The sequence below is a fragment of the Barbus barbus genome, assembly GCF_936440315.1.
Source record: "Barbus barbus genome assembly, chromosome: 3".
Taxonomy (NCBI): domain Eukaryota; kingdom Metazoa; phylum Chordata; class Actinopteri; order Cypriniformes; family Cyprinidae; genus Barbus; species Barbus barbus.
The window spans coordinates 40,776,342-40,797,314 of NC_136731.1; the positions used below are offsets into that span (position 1 = coordinate 40,776,342).

Below are 20,973 nucleotides of genomic sequence, written 5' to 3' on the forward strand. Positions count from 1 at the left end.
ACTGTGTATGAAATGTGCTATATAAATAAACTTGCCTTGCCTTGCCTTATTCTACAATACCTTATTCTACATTCCTAATCCTAACAAATACCTAAATTTAACAATTACCTTACTAACTATTCATAAGCAGCAAATTAGGAATTTATTGAGGGAAAAGTCATAGTTAATAGTGAACAAGTGTTCCCTATTCTAAAGTGTTACCTTTCTCTAAAGTGTCTCAGTAAAATAGCTTCATATAAGAACTGACCACTCATGACTTCTACTTTCTACTTCTACTCAAAAATTAGGCCTTTGTAGCCCTCTAAAGTGTTGTATTACATATCATACATACATATGATGTCCCATATAAGAATTGATCGTTCATTTCTTCTTATTAGAAATGGGGTGTTTTCGGGATACTGAAATTAGACAATAGCACATTACTCTGCAGTAAAATGCTGCAGAAAAAAATATTTAATATGAGGTATGTAGATAGCATGAGACGTCTTGTATATGAATGTATATGTATATTTTTCTTCAACTTACATGCCCCCTGAAGTTGAATAATGCAACATTTCTTCAAAACGGTGTAGTAAAAATTATTATTATGAGGTGTGCATATAGTATGGGACATCCCATATGAGAACTGACCATTCATTTCTTGTACTTATTAGAAATGGGGTCTTTATCCCCCTCAAAATGTAATAATATCCCAAATCTCAAACATGCTGCAGTAAAATGGTTTCATATGTGGTGTGCATATAGTATGGGATGTCCCACATGAGAACTGACCGTTCATTTCTTGTACTTATTAGAAATGGGGTCTTTATCCCCCTCAAAATGTAATAATGTCCCATATCTCAAAAATGCTGCAGTGAAATGGTTTCATATGTGGTGTGCATGGGACGTCCTCTATAAGAACTGACCATTCATTTTTTGTACTTATCAGAAATGGGGTCTTTATCCCCCTCTAAATGTAATAATGTCCCATATCTCAAAAATGCTGCAGTAAAATGGTTTCATATGATGTGTGCATATAGTATGGGACGTCCCATATAAGAACTGACCATTCATTTCTTGTACTTATTAGAAATGGTGTCTTTATAGCCCTCTAAATAGAATAATGTCCCATATCTTGAAGACGCTGCAGTAAAATGGTTTCATATGAGGTGTACATATAGTATGGGACGTCCTCTATAAGAACTGACCATTCATTTTTTGTACTTATTAGAAATGGGGTCTTTATCCCCCTCAAAATGTAATAATGTCCCATATCTCAAAAATGCTGCAGTGAAATGGTTTCATATGAGGTGTGCATATAGTATGGGACGTCCTCTATAAGAACTGACCATTCATTTCTTGTACTTATTAGAAATGGTGTCTTTATGCCCCTCAAAATGTAATAATGTCCCATATCTCAAAAATGCTGCAGTGAAATGGTTTCATATGATGTGTGCATATAGTATGGGACGTCCTCTATAGGAACTGACCATTCATTTCTTGTACTTATTATAAATTAGGTCTTTATAGCTCTCTAAAGTGTAATAATGCCCCATCTCAAAGATTCTGCAGTAAAATGGTTTCATATGAGGCGTGCATAAAGTGTAGGACGTCCTGTTTAAGAACTGACCATTAATTTCTTGTACTTATTAGAAACGGGGTCGTAATACCCCTCTAAATCGATTAATGTCCCATATCTCCTTTTCTACGAATCTTGCAATGAAATGCAGGTAGAAGAATATAGTAGGCCTAATACAGATACAAAGACAGCAATAAATAACACGAATATTAAGCAGATGTACATAAAACAAAAAATAACGGGAAATGTCATTATATCTCAATTCTGTGCATCTAGAATGAAAAGCGCTTTGAATGCGCGTTCCCTCCGTGTTGGTCCTGCAATTACCGTAAGCATAGTAATACGCGCGCATCTTAATTTCAATCGCGGCTGGCTTGACCGTGTTTTTCTGAACTGCGGCTGGCTTGACCGCGGTCCGTTACAGTTAAGCAGTTTAGCTTAAAGTTGTGCTTTACATTCTTTTCTATGTGCTGAACATCATGTACCCCAAGGGAGCAGCCCTGACTCTGGAGTTTTTCCAAAGGTATATTTTGACAATGTTCCTTGTCCAGTTTAAAGTATACTTCATTTTGCAATGCAAAGTGGCATTATACCGTTTTTTTTTGTTTTTTTTTTGTCTTTGACACAGGAGCCTGTTGGGAATAAATCCAGAACGTGGGTCTAAAGCAGAAAAAAAAAGGGCACAAAACAATACAGTATTCCACCAAAACTGCTTCGATTCCTGTCAGACCTGAGTGACTCTCAGAACCCTTGGAAGATTTAGAGGTCATTACACACTCCCTTTTGATTTTCACACTTTCTCTCTCTCTCTGTTCATCTTTCTCCCCGTCTCTGTCTTTCCACAATATAAATCTATCTTTTATACTATAAATTATGTCAGAACGGTAATTGATTAATTTATGACAAGAGTGTGCATAAAACATGTATATCCTGGCTGCTAAATGTCACTGTTCTGCCAGCAGAACTTGTTTACTTTAATATTTTGCAATAGAATGAGCCTATTTCCAAATAAACGGGAGTGTTCCTTTAACTAAGTGACTTTTAGGAATCACTATTGAAACACAGCATCTGAAAGTCTCCCAGAAAACTTTATAAACACAACTTGGTTAGACTTGAGGCTCTGATTTTCTAGTATTTTTTTTTTTGCTGAAACATTTAAAAAAAAAATTATTAAAAGAAAAATATAATATTAATGTACATTTTCATAACAATACATTTAAACTTGAATAACTTTTCTTAAACTTTTGTTTTAAGTGATTTCATATAATCTACAATCTGTAAAATGTCTTCTTTCATTAATTACAGCCATTTAATATATTGTTTTTGTCTTACAGCCAAAGAAGTAGCATCTGGAGAGGACCGAACCAATACAACATGACTGCTGTAGAGAGACATCCCGTAGTGTTTCATTACAGCACTGGTGCTTTGATGCAATAGTGATCCGAATTATCCCTCTGGCTTCGATGGGTGGATTCTGCATTGACCGTGTTCTTTTTCTTATGACCAATATACCTTCAGGATTACACATTAGACAGACAGCACACCCATGAGCAGGACACTGACCTTTCTACATCAATATAACAGTTGCCATTCTCTCTGAATGCCTTTTTAAAGGTACCTTTTTGTGTATTTTCAATTTAACCAAGGCTACACTCAACATAACCCTCCGTTAGGCTCTCTTATGTCTTAGTTCTGTGTCTAAAATGTACAATAATTTTGTACTTAAGAAACCTCATGTTGATCTGCACTCTATTCCTGAACTGTATTGTGTTTTTGCTTGACCCGTGAAATTGGTAATTTTCACGTTTGTTCATATCCCAACTGTTAAGGATGTTATGAAGTTTCATGTTATTTTTTCTAAAACAATGACATTGTTTTGAGGCATATCCTATGGTCAATAAGTTAATAAACACTGTTTTTCTCACAGAGCATTTTGTTTGTTTTTTAAAAGGTCACTGTAGGTACACAGTTAACTACAAATAAATGTAATTATTTGCTGTTGGTATAATATTGAACAATTTTGTTTTAGAAATGTTTAGTTTTTTTTTTTTACAGGACAAAGTCTGGGTAATGAGATGCCAGTATATGTTATTTTATGGATTTGATTAATATTTGCAGTTTTTATACTGTACGTGTGCAATACCCTATTTAATAATGGATACCCTATTAAATAATAGTAAATGTCCTGTTTTTCTATTGTAGGTATACCATTAAAACACAAAAAAAGTGGGTTTTTTTTTTTTTTTTTTACTATAGATGCACCATTAAAACACAGAAAAAGTCATGTTTTTTTATTGTGGGCAAACTGTCAATTAATAGAAAATGTTTGTTTTTTAATTACGGTACAAAGTCCGGGCAATGAGCTGCCACTACTTTTTCCATTTTTTTAAAGTGTATCAGCCATCTGCGACAGCCGATGGCATCGTCTATCGGCCCAAACCTCATACCAGTGTCTATGGCTTCCTCCTTTATCTGACACTCTTTATTCCTGTCTTGTGGTATGACTTCACGTGTGAGGTTCACAAAGTCCTGTAGAGGGCAGCGCTGGGAACAGCCCGGTAAAGACACAGGGTACGGCTCAGACACATTAGTGTCATTGCGATAAAACATCTCCACTGAAAATGTCCTAAACGAGCAAAGCAAAGGTATATTTTAGTTGACCAAAGAATGTCTACTAGAATAATTTAGGAAAAAAACAGTCAATATGTTACCCGTTCTCTTCCTGGTAAAGTTCAAGTAGATGACATGAGGCATAAGGTGGCTGCAGGCCATTAAAGACATTCAGAGTTTCCTGTAGGGCTACAACTGTTGTGTCATGCTAGTGAGGAAAGAGTTACATGAGAGAACATTGCATGAACTGCTTAAAGAGGACAAATGTTTTTTTTTGTATGCTATTGACTGAAAAAAGGGAAGTTTGGGTGTTTTGGTCTGCTGATGTGACACATGACTTACTGCTGAGTATACCATCATCTTCACTTTCTGTTTAGAGTCCGGTGCTGCTGCATTTGTGAGATTCTTAATGATCTGATCTAACAGCAGGCCTGTAAATGAGAGCATAAGTGTCAGTCCTGTGTCTTGTTTCCCCCTCCTCTCGTGTCTATATTTGACCTTCCTCGTTCCTGTGATTATTAGTGAATTAGTCCCGAGCCCCGTTTGATTAGTCCACACCTGTTTCTGTTGATTTCCTTGTGTTCTTAAGCCCTGTGTTTCCCAGCCCCTATGTCTGGTCTGAACGTCGTATATGTTCGTCTCTCCCCAAGCGCCTCGTTCATGGATTTGAATTTCAATAAAGAAGTTGTATTTAAATCTCCACGTCTCCACGCTCCTTGTGTCCCGAGAGGGATCTGACAATAAGAGCCGTTTTAAAGTGCACATTAAAGCAGGGGTTCGCAAACTTTTCCATTCCACGACCCACCTAGACAAGTAGAATGTATTTCAAGACCCACCAACATATTTGAGATAAAAAACAATTGACATTGCTATAAGCTTAATCTTAATTAAAAGCATAATATAATTAAGTTTTAATTTCTTCATTTATAGAGACGATAATGAGTCTATGAAATATGTCCATAAAACCTTGAAACGTGCTTACTCTGGTGCGTCTATGAACTGTAACTCAGCGCAGAAAATGCCTTCACAACCCACCCCTTTTTTTCTTTTTTTTTTAGCAAAGCATAAGAAGAGAAGCATAATCTCAAACGGTTTGGAGATTAAAATAATTGTGAAATAATTGTAAAAATAATAAACAGATGTGTCTCATTTTTTTATTTTATTTTATTTATGCCACTTTTCTAACATTTTTTCTGAAAATACAAAACAATACAGAATCCCACAAACTGTAAAAACAAACAAAACAAACAAGAACACATACCTGAACATGCACCAGATACAGTAAAAACACACACCTTAAAACCTTACTTAATCAGACTTAAACAGAGTATTAAACATAGAAAGAAGTACTATATTAAAAATAAAATTTCAACTCTTAAAAAGATAAGAGAGGAAGGGGCCCCAGATTTTATCAAATGTTTTATAAGCGTCAATCTTAGAACAGCGGATTCTTTCAAGCTTGAGGGCAGCAACCATCTCAGCCAGCCATTTATGAAAGCTGGGTGGTAAAGTAGACTTCCAATCCATCAATATCACCCTTTTAGCCACCACCATACCAAACATAAGAGACAATTGCTGAGAATGTGTAAATGCTAATGTATGGTCAGAACATCCAAACAAAGCTAATTCAAGATCTGGACTGATGTCTTCTCCAAAAACATTTGAGTACCACTGAAAAATATTTTTCCAAAACTCAGAAATCTCAGGGCAAAACCAAAAAGTATGAGCATGCGTCCCATCCGAGCTCCTGCATCTATCACATAGTGGGGAAACTGAAGGGTAAATTTTATTGAGTTTAGTTTTGGTATAATGTAACCTATGCAGCACTTTAAACTGTATAAGTTGTAATCGTGCATTAATAGAGCAGGTATGGATTCGTTTCAGGCCCTCCTCCCAAATCTCTTTGGAAACATTAATTCCAGTGTCATTTTCCCATGCTACTTTAAGATGATCTGAAGACACTGCAGAATGAGAGACAAACAAGGCAACAAACTGAGTCACCAAATGTTTGCTCATAGGCGATTGACCCAAACAATTATACAGATCATGATCTTGTGGTAACTCCTGAAACTCAATAAAAGAATGTTTTATAAAGTGACGCACCTGTAGATACCGGAAAAATTGTGACTGGGAAAGATCAAAGAGTTTATACAAGTGTTCGAAAGTGGCAAATTTCCTGTCTATATAGAAGTCCTTAACTGTGGTCAGTCCTTTGCCTCTCCACAGTGAGAATACCTTGTCCGACAGGCTAGGCAAGAAATTATTATTATCGCAAATGGGCAGATGTACTGAGGGACATGTAATATTCAAAGCAGTCTTAATTTGATTCAAAATTTTAATGGAGTTGAGCACAACAAAATTTTTACATTGAAATTTCTTTAGGGTTGCAGTTTTAGAGAAAAGAATAGCGGCTAAGGAGCTACCAACAACTGACCGAGCCTCCATATACAGCCATTTGGGTTGCGAATCCATCGAACTGTCAGCCGCTTGGTCACTCGTCTGCCAAAACATCATAGCCCTGGCATTAGTGGCCCAGTAATATTGACGGAACACCGGTAGCGCTAAACCACCTAACTCTTTCGGCTTCTGCAAATGGGCCTTAGAAATTCTATGCGCTTTATATCCCCAGATAAATGGCAAGATGACAGAATCTAATTGTTTAAAAAAAGAATGTGGCAGATACACAGGCAAGTTTTGAAAAAGATAAACAAAGCGAGGCAGAGAGACCATTTTAATGGCATTGACCCGACCGATTAAGGATAATGGAAGAGCCCTCCATTTATCAATAGATAATTTTAATTTATTTATGGCTTCTGTGAAATTTAACCTAATAATGTGTTTACAATTTTTTGGGATGACTAGCCCTAAATAAGTAAAGTGATCTTCTGAAAGTCTAAAAGGTAATGACCTCAGAAACTGAGCATCCAGCCCTTCACCCAAAGGCATGAATACACTTTTCTCCCAGTTGACAGAATACCCAGAGAAAGAGCCAAAAACCTCAAGCGATTCCATCAACAATGGCAAAGAAGAAGAAGGATCACTCAAATATAAAAGTAAATCATCTGCATATAAAGACAGCTTAACCTCAGTATGGCCACATGCTATACCTCTAATCTCAGAATGATTGCGAAGATGTATAGCCAGGGGTTCTAAAGCTAAATCAAATAATAATGGGCTTAAACAACATCCCTGACGTGTACCTCGCTGAAGAGGAAAGAAAGTAGACTTATCTGAATTAGTAAGTATTGCAGATTTAGGGGAAGAATAGAGCATTTTTATCAATAGTTTAAAATTCTCACCAAAACCAAACCGATCCAGCACAGAAAACAAGTAGCTATATTCAATTCGATCGAAAGCCTTTTCCGCGTCTAAAGAAAGTACAGCTGCCTTAGAACTTTTACTCTGATTATTATACAAAATATTTAGAAGACGACGTGAATTAAAAAATTAAAATCTTCCTGGGACAAAGCCAGTTTGGTCTGAGTGAATTAACGAAGCCACATGTTTATACAGACGAGTAGCCAAAACCTTGGCAATCACTTTTTGATCACAATTGAGAAGACTTATAGGCCTATAACTAGAGGGTTCTGTAGGATCTCTGTCCTTTTTCTTCAGAACGCATATATGTGCCTCATACAAAGAATCCGGAAATTTTTTCTTCTCAATCGAATGGTTTACCATTCTAAGCAATATGGGGGCAATTACCTTGGCATTAGCTTTATAAAATTCCACACTGAACCCATCAGGGCCTGCGGCTTTCCCATTAGAAAAAGAATTTATCGCCTCCAAAACTTCGCAGAGAGAGAACGGCTCCTCTAATTCCTCTCTGGCGCTTTCATTAAGTTTTGGAAAGTCTACCGCATCAAGAAATTGGTGCCCCACAACGTTTAGCTCTAAACAGCCGGAAGAATAAAGATGTTTATAAAATTCTGCAAAACAATTATTAATTTCTTGTGGATGTGTTAACAAAGTACCATTCTGAGATTTAATTTGATGAATAGCCCTGCTAGCCTGCACACCTCTTAATTGCCTGGCAAGAAGTCTATCTGCCTTATCTCCCAATTCAAACTGTTTCTGTTTAAGTTTTGTTAACAAATTAGAAACCTGATCATTCAGAATAGAATTATATTCATATTTCAGCTTCAGAATAGCATTGAGGTCAGTCTGAGATCCAGATGAACGAAATACCTGTTCTAAGGACGGCAGTGTGGATTCTATCTCAGACAAACGCCTGCGCTTATCCCTCCTCAACGAGGATTCATATGAAATAATGTGACCCCTTAACACTACTTTACAGGTTTCCCAAAGACAGGAGTCTGAAACATCCCCCTTGTCATTGTTCTCCAGAAATTGGTCTAAACATTCAGACATATAAGATTGAAATTGTTTATCCATTAATAATTGAGGATTGAAACGCCAGCGATACTGTGCCTTTGTTAGCGAAATTTTCAGACCCATAGAGATAGGGGAGTGGTCAGAAATAAGAATATTGTGATATTTAGAATAAGTCACCCCCTGAATAAGTTTAGAGTCAATAATAAAGTAGTCAATACGTGTATACGATTTATGAACACCGGAAAAAAAAGAATAATCCCGAGCGGTAGGATTGAGTAATCTCCATATATCCACAAGATTCATGGATTTTATTAAATTATTTAAAACACCTACAGATTGAATAGAAGGAGGAGCTTGTGAGGATTGGCGATCCAGATAAGGATCCAAATAGCAATTAAAGTCTATAGCAATTATCAGGTTAGTGGAATTAGTGTCTGGAATAAGCCTGAATAATTTTCGAAAAAACCCTGGATCATCTATATTTGGTCCATACACGTTAACACATGTAATCGGGAAGTTATTAATAAATCCAGACACAATAATATATCGTCCCGCAGGGTCAGACACCACAGAGTGCATTCGGAAAGGAATTGATTTCTTAAAAAGTATAGCCACACCTCTAGCTTTAGAAGAGAAAGTGGCTTGATAAACTTGTGAAATCCAATTTGCCCTAAGCCGCATTTGTTCATTGGGTCTAATATGAGTTTCCTGAAGAAAAATAATATCAACCGACAACGACTTTAAATGTGTAAATACTTTTCCCCTCTTAATTGGGTGCCCCATTCCTCTTACATTCCAGCTAACAAATGTAATATTCACCCCGGCATTGATACAACTATTAGTACTAGTTCCACTCATACAATGTCAACAAAAACATAGAGTAAATAATTATCTTAACAAGTATAAACATTTTCTGGTGCAACAACAAACAAGAAAAAGAACACACGAACTCCCCACAGCTGCCCCAGGAACCATGGCAGCAAGTATTCCCCATCTTCTCGGAGACAACAAGAGTGCAGAGTAGGACTAACTTGGCTTACCTTAGCTCACAATAATAGCAAAAACAAAAACAAAACCCACAAGGCGAGAAAGAAGAGAGAGAGAGAGAGAGAGAGAGAGAGAGAGAGAGAGAGAGAGAGAGAAAAGGCTGACTCCCGCCGCGCACATATCTAACGTTAGTCCTTGAGTCACGTCACGTACCATAGTGAAAAATAAACAAAATGATTCAAAAATAGTCCACTTCTGTTCGTCGAGATAAATGTTCAGGCTAAGCTGAGTGGACGTAAAACCTACGCTGTGTCATTCGACAAGTTACCCACGAACTTCTTTGCCTCTTCTGGAGATTCAAAAGAGAACTCCCGACCGTTATGACGCAGCATCAATTTCGCTGGAAAACGCAGGGACCATTTCAACCCGGCCTCTCGTAGAGCTTTCGTGACTGTGCTAAAGGCACGTCGCCGCGCGGCTACCTCCGGAGTATAGTCAGGGAAGATGTAAATCCGCTTTCCTTTATATTCCAGAGGAAACTTTTCCCGGCTCAAACGAAGGATTAAATCCTTGTCCCGATCATTATGGATCCGTGCGATAATGGTGCGGGGTCTCTGACCTTCAGATGGCTTGGGTAACAGTGCCCGGTGCGCTCGATCAATTTTGACCGGTTTGAGGAAGTTATCTCGGCCGAAGAGCTCCAGAATCAGATCCGAAATAAACGCAGAGGGGCGTCCCCGCTCTTCTCCTTCCATTATTCCCACAAATTTGAGATTCAGCCTGCGAGAGCGTCCCTCCAAGTCATTCAGTTTAGCCCAGAGAGATTTATTTTCTGCACGCAAGTCTTCGCACACTTTTTCCACCTCTCCTAGCCGTGAATCCGTACTGTTCAGGGTCCCTTCTATTTCCACAATTTTTTGTTTAACGTCGGCCTGCTCTGACTGCAGGTTAACTAGCGTGGCGTCTAACGCATCCAAGCGAGTACTTAGATTCGTCATCTTGTCCTCTATTAACTTTTTCAGCTCATCTCCTTGGGCATCGATTGCAGCAAGTATCGCGTTCACATTTCCCTGTGAAATTGAGTCACCTGGATTGGCGTCCTCCTTCATAGCTGCAACGGCTTTTGAAGATTTCTTAGACGCCATTTTGCCGACACAGACTGAGTTAACGAAACGACGAAATCGCCTTCAAGGCACTTATTTATCACAACGTATTCAGAACAACTGACGAAAGGTAGCTTTCAGAAAGTCATTATTGACTTTGGCGTGAACTGATGGTACTTCAGTTATGAAAATGTTCAAAAAATAGCGCCAGCGGAGAGGAGCTCAGAAAAAAGCGTCTACTCCATGATCTGCGCGCGTGCGCCCCCAGATGTGTCTCATTTTAAATAAACACTAAAAACCGAGATAACAAATTTGCTTCAGCCAGAAATTTAGTTTTGCAATGGTTGAATGTTCAGCTATATCTTCAAAAGATTTTTTAACTTTGGCATATTGTTTTCTCTATATAGCCTAGTGATGATATGGCAAGGAAATAATAGGAAATTTTGTAAATTCTGATATGCTAGCATGTGGAAATGTTTGTATAGTGTTAATTAACCCTGCATTTGTGCCCCGCTCAAACCGTTACATGTGAAATGCTTTTAACAGACAGTTTATGGATTAAATGCATATGAAGGAACGAAAACAAGAAACTCTTTACATCTCTCGACCTGGTTTCTCCCAAGGTTTTTTTCTCCATTCTGTCACAGAGGGAGTTTTGGTTCCTTACCACTGTCGCCTCTGGCTTGCTCAGTTGGGGACACTTAATTTCTAGCGATTATCGCCAATTTGATTTCTCAGATACTATTTAAACTAACCCGAGCTAGACAATGACATCACTGAATTCAATAATGAAATGCCTTTAACTGAAAATTGAGTGTTTAATCTTATTATTATACATTACTGACACTCTATCCTCTAATTTGATACTGTTAAGTGCTTCGACACAATCTGTATTGTTAAAAGCGCTATATAAATAAAGGTGACTTGACTTGACTCTCAGAAAGATAGGCTACAGCGCCGAGTAGAGCCCTGCACGGGCCTCAAATTTAGGCCCTAGCCCGAGACGCTCAGGCCCTAGTCCGGCCCGTGTCCGACAGTTTGTTAGAATTACTGGCCCGAGTCCGACCCGATCCCATCTTTTTTTCTTTTTTTTTTTTCTTTTTCTTCTCCCAAAACGGCTCATGTTTCAGCTATTAAAATACCGGCCCGCGTCTGAACTATGACATGAAAATTGGCCCGAAGCCCGGCCCTAGAGGCGTAAAAAAGTCAGGCCCGGGCTGAAATGCAGGGCTTTAGCGCCGAGTTCAAACAGACGATAGAAATGAATGAACATGGCCTACCTGAAACAGTTTTCGCAGCATTTGAATTTTACGGTGTATGCAATCTCATGCAGAACACAGTGCAGTGAAGTGAACGAGTTTCTTCTCATTAATAATGCGGACCAAGCATTTTAATAATGAACCGTTGCTCTGAGACCCTCACTGTTATTACATCTCGTGTGCGCCCACGCTTCAAAACACGCGCATGTTTTAAATCCTGGCCTTTGCGTTTTGAAAATCGCACTGAGCAATATCGCAATTCATAATTAATCTTTGTATATAGTCCCGCCCTAGGAACTGTGTGTGTGTCATTTAGCTGCTTAGCTGCTAAAGTGGCTTTGTGCGACCCACCTTGTCCCACTCTGCGACCCACAGTTTGATAACCCGTGCATTAAAGTGTCACAGGATCACAGTACTGCACTTGTGTATTCAGATCTGAATGTAGACCGGCCTATCCATTGTTTCCTTACACTGACATTTCTCTGCTCTATAACTGCAGAGCATTTGAGGAAGCAGCCTTTCCTTCTATTCTTACAATGCTGATTTGCAAGTGTGTGCATAAAAGTGTCTATGAAAACGCTGTCAAGAATCTTCTCTCTTCTTAAAAAATGTCAGACACTACTCTCAATGTTTAACCCCATATAATGTTATTCTCTGGCTTTTGCTTTTTATTTGATTCTCATCTTTATTCGTTTAGTTTTTTGTTGCTGCTGTTGTTGTTCGTGTTGATTTGGAATGAATTTACAAAAAACAAAAACTCTCACCTCCCTGAAGTCTGCACTTCTCCTTTCTCTTGTAGACTCCAAACATACTCTGCAAACCAAAGTTGTTTAACACATTTAGCTTCTCCATCACACTTGAAGTAACCCAGTCAGGTGGTCGCATCCCATGTTTTGCCTGGGGAAGAAGAATAACAAAAAGAGATGATTATCTGATCTTACACAGTTCATGGTGTCTGAGCATTTGCATTTAATCGATTCTGAGCATCATGAGATCAGTCTGGAATAAAATGAAGCAACAGTGATTCAGCTTGTGGTAAGGCCATCATTACAAGACATTTACCACAAAATCTCTCTATATCATGAAAGAGTCCACGAAGAATAGGGAACAGTTTTACCCACAAACCATCAAACTAGTCTATAACGACTCCCACACACACACACATAAATGCCAGATGAAACTCACCTCACAGAACAATGTGTCATACACACTCCAAATAGTGTTAACTGTGATTTTCTCCAGTCCTGTTTTAATTTTCACCATCTCCATGAAGGCCTGCATAAAATGACATTATGATACGTGTAGTAACCATTTTGGCTGGGATGGCTCATCTACTGTTTTTTTTTTCTTTTTATTTACATTGCAAGTTTGTAAGTTATGTACTAACATGTACATGAATTACTAACATGAAAAAAATAGCGAGCAAGAATAAAAATGGAATATGGACTTGTGAACAAAAATGTAAACTGTAAATACTTTGACAGAGGAGAAAGTTTTCTGCCTTTGTGTTTTCGAAGTATTTGAAACATTTTCACAAATCCAAAAAAAACCATTTACATTTCTTCTATTTACATGATATTTACCCAACAGAATAAGCATGTTCACAGGTCAGAAATCTAGGGCTTTGATATAATCTTAAAAACAGGTCTAATTAATTATTCATTTTCATAATTGCTGTAAAAACATCTTATCGCTGTTCAGTCCATAAACATAAAAGAGTTTTTGCAAGGTGGACTTAGCTACCTTGTAGGTTTCACTCATGTTAAGAAAAATATCTGTTTTTTCAGTCTCGTTCATTAACTGTGTGTAACGTGGACAGTCGTCCAGAGGGAATGAAAGCAGCTGAAAAAAAACAAAACAAAACACACACACACTTTAAGAAGGCCATGTAGCGAAGGAAACAGATTTTAAACATACAGAGACATTTACTGATGCTGATCAAATATGACTTAATTGCTAAAGAGAGGTCAGGGCCAAGTTTCAGTGTGCCGAGAGAAAAGTGGGAACAGAACTTCAGTGTGATGTCCTACCTTCTCTTCATCCGCTGAAACAGTGTGAACAGGTATCGGTTGCCATTTCAAATCTGAATTAAACATCTCAGAAGCATTAGGTGGGAACATGCCAGCCAGGTTCACTTCTGCACTCATTAGAGTGCGGTCAACATCTGTACTTCTTATGAATATCTATGGCACAAAGATAGGACTACTTATTTCATTTAAACACAAAAGTCTGACAACTCTACGTTTAAAGGAATTTTAAAGAACAAAACATTTGTTGGTCTCCATTGACTTCCATAGTAGGGGACTAGTCAATGGGGACTATCAACTGTTTGATTACCAGCATTCTTCAAAATTTCATCTTTTGTGTTCAACATAAGAAAGAAACTCATACAGGTTTGGAACAACATGAGGGTGAGTAAATGATGACAATTTTAATTTTAAAGATGAACTATCCCCTTTAAGTTTACTGAACACGTTTAAACAATTTAAAGAGACAGTAACCTCATGCCGGTCATAGTCCTCACTCAGGAATCCCGTGTACCGTTTCTTTAAAAACTGACCCAGTTCGAAGTGCTGCCTCATTCCCTCCTGAAATGTTCATAAGATTGAGTTGAAGTAATAAAAACACCCTTATTAAATCTTATAGTGAAAGAATGAAATAAAATCCTTAAAGGTGCATTCAGTAATTTGCCGCTAGCTTAAAGTTGTACACATTAAGAAATAAACTGTATTAGTGAACAATCATCTGAATGTGAGATGAAGACTTTACTCAAACAGTTTTCTATAAAAAGTGTTGTAATTATGTAAGGAGCGGGTCACCCCCTCAATGTATACATAAACACAATATAACACAGATACTTGCATTTTACTACATAAACTAAAGGCTACTAAGTAGCACATAATAACCAATTAAAACAAAGAGCATAAGGTATGCGTGTGTGTGCATACTGTACCTGAGAGAGCTGTCCAAAACCCCGGGGCCAGTCACTCTCCTTATAGGGATCAGTTGGATAGGGCTTGGTTGGAGATCTGTCGCCATGACGATAAAGCTGACGGAGAGGAAGTCAAATAGCTCATAAATATTGGGGATTTGTGTATGTATGTGTGTGTTCAGGAGGAAGAACTACACTGTGCAACTGTGACTAGATCAGCAAGTCCAACTTGTCATGTGCTCATCCTGACACCTGGATACAAGCCACACAGTTGTATGTAAACACGTTCTAATTGGTTAAGCACATTCAGTCTATCTCCTTATCTCGGTCTTTCACAGAAATCATCCGTGTTTAAATGTGTATCATGCATTAAGTTTTCAGTACTGGCTTGTAATGTTCTCTCATGCACACTATAATAGGATTTACCTGAATCATTAGGGAATGCATTCAATTACAGCCATGTTACACAATCATGCTTAAAATGGCACAACCCTCTGGTTTAATTAGTATGGATTTTCATAATAAGAACTTTGAGAACAAAGGAATGGTTTACATTTGTAGGGACTAAGGATAAATAAAGGAACTTAAATTACAATCAAAAAATAAATGGACACAGCTGTTTCTTCTGAGAAAATGAACATGCCTCATCAATGTCTGAACTTCCTTATACAGGGTTTCTGCAGGATTTTAAGCTCAAATTTAAGACTTTTTAAGACCTTTTTTAAGACCTGCACAAATAACATTAATACCGTATGAGCGAGGTAGGGCAATATCTATAGTACTATATTAAACTGTAAAATGACTGTAAAAAGCATAATTTACAATTCAGATACAAGTTTTCACAAAAACAAAAAGTTTTATAAAATGATAAACTTTACATTTCAGTCTTTAAACCATTTTTAAGAAAATGGATAAGTCAAAAGTATTAATTATTATATTAATTTAAACAATTATTATCAATAAATTATTATATAAATTAAATAACATGAATTAGGGGTGTGCGATATTGACAAAAAATTATATCTTGATATTTTCTGGGGTTTTATCGATAACAATAATTAGGCAATATTTTGCTGAGTGTGTTATTGTGCTGCTATCTTAAAGATTACTGTGGACAGCTGACTCCTGGATTTTTTTGATATTCTTCATATTCTGTGTGGTCAGTTCACAGCAGTGATAGAAATTAATCTTTTACAGTAAGTTTTATGGGCATTTTTACCTTTAAGCAATTTTTTTTCTCTAGAAGTGTGCATCATCTTTTGAGTCAAATTGTTGCACTTGGGCTATTGCCAAGGAAATGAAATCAGTATCAACACAATTTATCTTTGCAATGCCTCTGAAGTGGCATTTAGATGTATTTACACACTATTTAATGCAGCTCAGAAGGACATAGAATGCTAACCTGCAGTTACAAATGCATAGATAATGTTTTGATATTTGAAACAAAAAACATTTAAAACTATGGAATGCCAAACCTGCCATAATTAGAAATATATAAATGTACAAAGAAATGTAAAAAAGCAAAAATAAATAAATACATATATAAATAAATATACAAAGAAAAGTAAAAAAGCAAAAATAAATAATTTTATAATAAACAAAAATAATAATAATAATAAATAATTATAATTTTATTTCCTTATTTATGTATTTCTTAATTTTTTTCCACATTTCTTTTTTATTTTATTTCACATTTATGTATTTATTTACATATTTATTTATTTCTACATTCATGTATTTTCACATTTACATTTACATAATAGCAATCCAGAGTGGTTGAGGGGTAAGCTTTGAAGCCACAGGGACACCTTGTGGTGCCCAAACGAAGTACAAGAAGTGTAGCCTACATGACACGTCTGTTGATAGTGTGGCATGAATGATTTAGATGGGCAATATGGCCAAAATATCACAGGTTATTTTTTCAGTTTCACGTGGGGGGTTGTTTCGGCTGGGAAGCCTGCAATCTGTGAGCGCGTGCATTTGCTGATGTTCGCGAAAGCGTGCAATCGCTTTCTTTTCCGATCTGTTTTTTTAGATTTCACTTTCAATGCATAGCCTACAAAGCATGTTTCCAAGATTCGGAATAGATGGAGGCATCAGTTACTGTAGAAGATTTGTCGCCTCGCGCCATTTCCCGTGTGGACACTGAGTGTTACAGTAAATATGCTTTTGAAGTACTTCAAAAATAATAAAGTATTGCGAGAAAAAAAATACGTTTTTAAAATAAAGAATTGCAAAATATAAATGAAACCGAGCAAAAGCAATGATTTTGCAATATTTTCCATGGCCATATCTTATAATGTATTTACAACGCTGCTTTTATTTTGCGTTTCAGTCAAGTTTGAGTTTGCGATACCGTTTTCCACTTTGCGCTTCACGTTTCTGCACGTCTCACTTTGTGGCACTGTTTTGACATGGGGGTGGAGTCAAGGGATGGGGGGCGTGTACAACAGGCCTGGGCAGGCCTCCCTGGAACTGACGTCATCGGCCCGAGATGCAGATCACAACTGATCCAGGCACTGTCATTGAGCAGAGGCATGAGGGTGGATCGTTTCCTTGTATTCACTGTCTTTAAAACATGCATGTTTTCATTTTTATTAACAAATGTATATGTGTATTAGCAGTGTTTGCTCAAGTTAAAGAAGTTGTTAATATGAACATCTGCTGTTTATTTCTCTCAGTGGCCATGAAAAATATGTACTGCAAACTCATTGCTTTTGCTCTGTTTCATTTATAATTTGCAATTCTTTATTTTTGGTTGCAAAACTTCTTTTCTTCTTGCAATGCTTCATTTTCTTTTGCAATTCTTTATTTTTGTTTTAAAAAGCATATTTATTTTTCTCAATACTTTCATTTTTGTTTGCAAACCTTTATTTTCTTTTGCAATGCTTCAATTCTCTTGCAAATGTATATGGCATTAAATTGATTCCATAACTTTAAATGTGAAATTAAAACCGCCAGTAGGTGGCAGCAAGTCAGTGTCAATAAGTGAATCATTGCGATTGAACCGAATCATTTAAACGTTTGATTCATTCAGGAACGAATCACCGTCATGTTGCTTAGAGATGCAAAACAGCACTGTGGCTGTGATTTTTGTTGGAGAAATAGAGCAAAAGCAGGAAATGTGGTGTCTAAAACGTAAGTCTCTTAATATTAACTTCTTGTTTATTGAACTGTTGCATAAAATCAATATCACATTTATAATCATGCTGACTTTTGGAGAAAAAAAACGGCACTCTTTGTGTGATATTAACCATATGAAATGATATAAATATAGGCTACACATTTGCTGCCGCCATATCTTTTTATGATCATGAAATTATATGATCATTCTAAATGCATTTTAATAGACTGAATCGTGCAGTGAAAGAAGGCACTCGTATGCGCATTAGTTTAACCTATGGCAGGCATCCTCAAATCTGGCCCACTCCTGCAGAATTTAGCTCCAACTCTAATCAATCACAGGTAGGTGAGTTTGATCAGGGATGGAGCTAAACTCTGCAGCATATTGGCCCTCCAGGGAAAGATTTGAGGAACCCTGACCTATGGTAACTGATTCCTTCTCTGCCAGCAGGTGTTGCATTTGGCAGAAATATAACGGTTCTCCACTTGAACTTTGATTATTTGATATCGGCCTGCTTAATGTTTGAGTTCATCATATGATGAAACATCAGTGCACCTCCCTGTTCCACCAATAAAAAAATGCTTTGATACAAGGTATCCCAGTAGGTTTATTCCAAGGAAATTCTACTGTGGTTCTTCTGTATTGTATGTATAGATTGGGAAAAGGCCTGGCTTTTGATGGACAAGTTTTGTATATCCAATTATAACAGGGTTTCCACAGGGTCTTAAAAAGTCTTAAATTTAGTTGTATCAAATTTAAGGCCTTGAAAAGTCTTAAATTGTACAAGAAAGTTTTAATTATGATTTCAAGAGGTCTTAAATTTGGAGACGGAAAGACAAGAATTGCGATATGGCTGAATGTGACGATTAAACTTCAAAAGGCTGTGATTTCATTAAATAAGCATGAGCGCTGCAAGTTCAAAGTCTGGTGCTGCGCTGCTTTGTGTACTGTCTTTACCGGGAAAACAAGTTGTAGAGCCAAAAACAAAGTTGGTAGCAAACAATGGTTACTCATGTCTGCAGATATTGCACTCCGTTACTGCTGGATACCGTTTTAAACTAGATTGATATCATTGTTGATACATTATAATCAATGCAAGGCATCGAGAGTGAAATAAAATCGAAAAGGAAACACAAACTCAGCTTACATTTACATAAAAACACAGAGCTGTAATGCATAAAAATATGACCCATAACAAAGAGTCAGAATATGTGTGTTGTTTCATGAAAGGTTTTTAAGCCCAACGGATTTGTCCAAACAGCTGCAGACAGTAACGTTAGTATAATACTGCAGACAGATTACACATTATACACTACTCACCACAGTAACAAACTTGAGCGTCCTTTCTCCACTGGAAAGACTGAAAGTGAAGAGGAAAGCGACGATCAGAAAACACGACTCCATACTTGTGGACAAGCAGCTGAAGCAGAGTACAGTAACCTCATTGAACGAACGTTAGCTGTGTCCCAAAGTTTAGTGTACGCACTTTGGAGTGCGTATTAGGGGCTGTTCTAGACCACAGTAATGCTTGACATACAGCAGCCACAATACCACTGTATATCTGATATAGGCTTATGTCCCTACTGAAAAAAAAGAACAACAAAACCATCACAGAAAATTTTTATGGTTTCCATACGAATACCATTACAAACATTACAAACCATCAAATTTTAGCCATTAAAAAATGGTTTTCTGTAGTGTGTATTGGTACATATTCCATTAGGATTTATTGGTTTTAACAAGCCACCAATTGAAGGCAACCAGTTACCAGCAGAGACCAACTGGGTCCATTACAGTTTCCAGTAAAACCATTTCAAGTCCCGTTATAACTAGTAGAACCATTACTAATTTTATAATGGTGTTTATTGTTTTTCTTTCAGCTGGGGTTTTATTAAATTGTTTTAATTTTTTATTCAATATATCGCCAAAAAATATCATGAAATATCTCTATTCTCAAATGTGTGTATTGACTCTTATGTGATTGGTTATAATGTGCAGTGCTTTAAAAACGTGTGTGTTTCTGGCTCTGTCTTTGTAGCTTTAACAAAGACTAGTCTATTGGTGCGTTCTAAATTATCCAATTTGGAACGCACCAATAGACTAGTCTTTGTTAATGCTACAAAAGTTATCAGTCAAAAGCAATGACCAACTTTCTATTTGTCTTTGTTTTTTTTAAATGATGTTTAATTAACAAAGTTCGGGAGGAGCACGTCAGATACTTAGCCTAATTAGACACAAGTGGCACGTAATCAAGTTCATCAGTACATGGATATAAATACAGCCGTCATACCTCCATTCATTTGACGATTACTCAGCATCCCTCCACCACCCCTTCTCCTCCATTTTCCATTCAGTTCTCACCACATGGGGGGTACTCTGGGTTCGGGCAGTTCCCGAGCACAGAGCCCTTCCCCAGGACAGCACGCCAATAACGTATTACCATACTCGCCAAATACGCATTACGTTTATCGTGCTAAATATATGTAAGTGTGAACTCGTGAATTAACATTCAGGATACCAAAAGCAGTTTAACACAATCATGTCCGCTATATTGAAGGGTTGTTCCAAACCGAAGTGCTCAAAACTAGCCACTTCAAAGGGCCCTTCGGAATGAAGGATTCCAAAGGGTACAACTGCTGGACACTTCGGGCCCCCATGATCCTTTGCGCAGATTCTTTCTAAAGTCGTGACGTATTGTCAAGTATGGTGACCCATACTCGAAATTGGTGCTCTGCGTTTAACCCATCCAAGTGCACACACACAGCAGTGAGTAGTGAACAAATGCACACACACACACACACACACACACCGTGAACACACACCCGGAGCAGTGGGTAGCCATTTATGCTGCGGCGCCCGGGGAGCAGTTGGGGGTTCGGTGCCTTGCTCAAGGGCACCTCAGTCGTGGTATTGAGGGTGGAGAGAGCGCTGTACATTCACTCCCCCCACCTACAATCCCTGCCGGCCGGGGACTCGAACCCGCAACCTTTCGATTATGAGTCCGACTCTCTAACCATTAGGCCACGACTTCCCCAAACTTCTTTGCATGATGACAGCACCACCGT

The 20,973-nt window shown here is 37.6% G+C and overlaps 1 protein-coding gene across 1 annotated transcript in view; it reads right to left on the minus strand.

Annotated features, from left to right (window-relative positions):
* Positions 1-19,389, minus strand: part of LOC306853338 (lysosomal acid phosphatase-like) — a 143,629-nt gene extending 124,240 nt beyond the window's left edge. Inside the window, exons 1-10 of the mRNA XM_079390651.1 lie at positions 19,229-19,389; positions 14,806-14,901; positions 14,354-14,440; positions 13,883-14,035; positions 13,596-13,694; positions 13,038-13,127; positions 12,617-12,749; positions 4,511-4,599; positions 4,270-4,376; positions 3,932-4,184 (exon numbers count right to left, since the gene is read on the minus strand). Of these exons, the coding sequence (XP_079246777.1) occupies positions 3,932-4,184; positions 4,270-4,376; positions 4,511-4,599; positions 12,617-12,749; positions 13,038-13,127; positions 13,596-13,694; positions 13,883-14,035; positions 14,354-14,440; positions 14,806-14,901; positions 19,229-19,312 (1,191 nt within the window). The 5' untranslated portion in view covers positions 19,313-19,389. The remainder of the gene's footprint in view (positions 1-3,931; positions 4,185-4,269; positions 4,377-4,510; positions 4,600-12,616; positions 12,750-13,037; positions 13,128-13,595; positions 13,695-13,882; positions 14,036-14,353; positions 14,441-14,805; positions 14,902-19,228) is intronic.
* Positions 19,390-20,973: the final 1,584 nt, after the last annotated feature.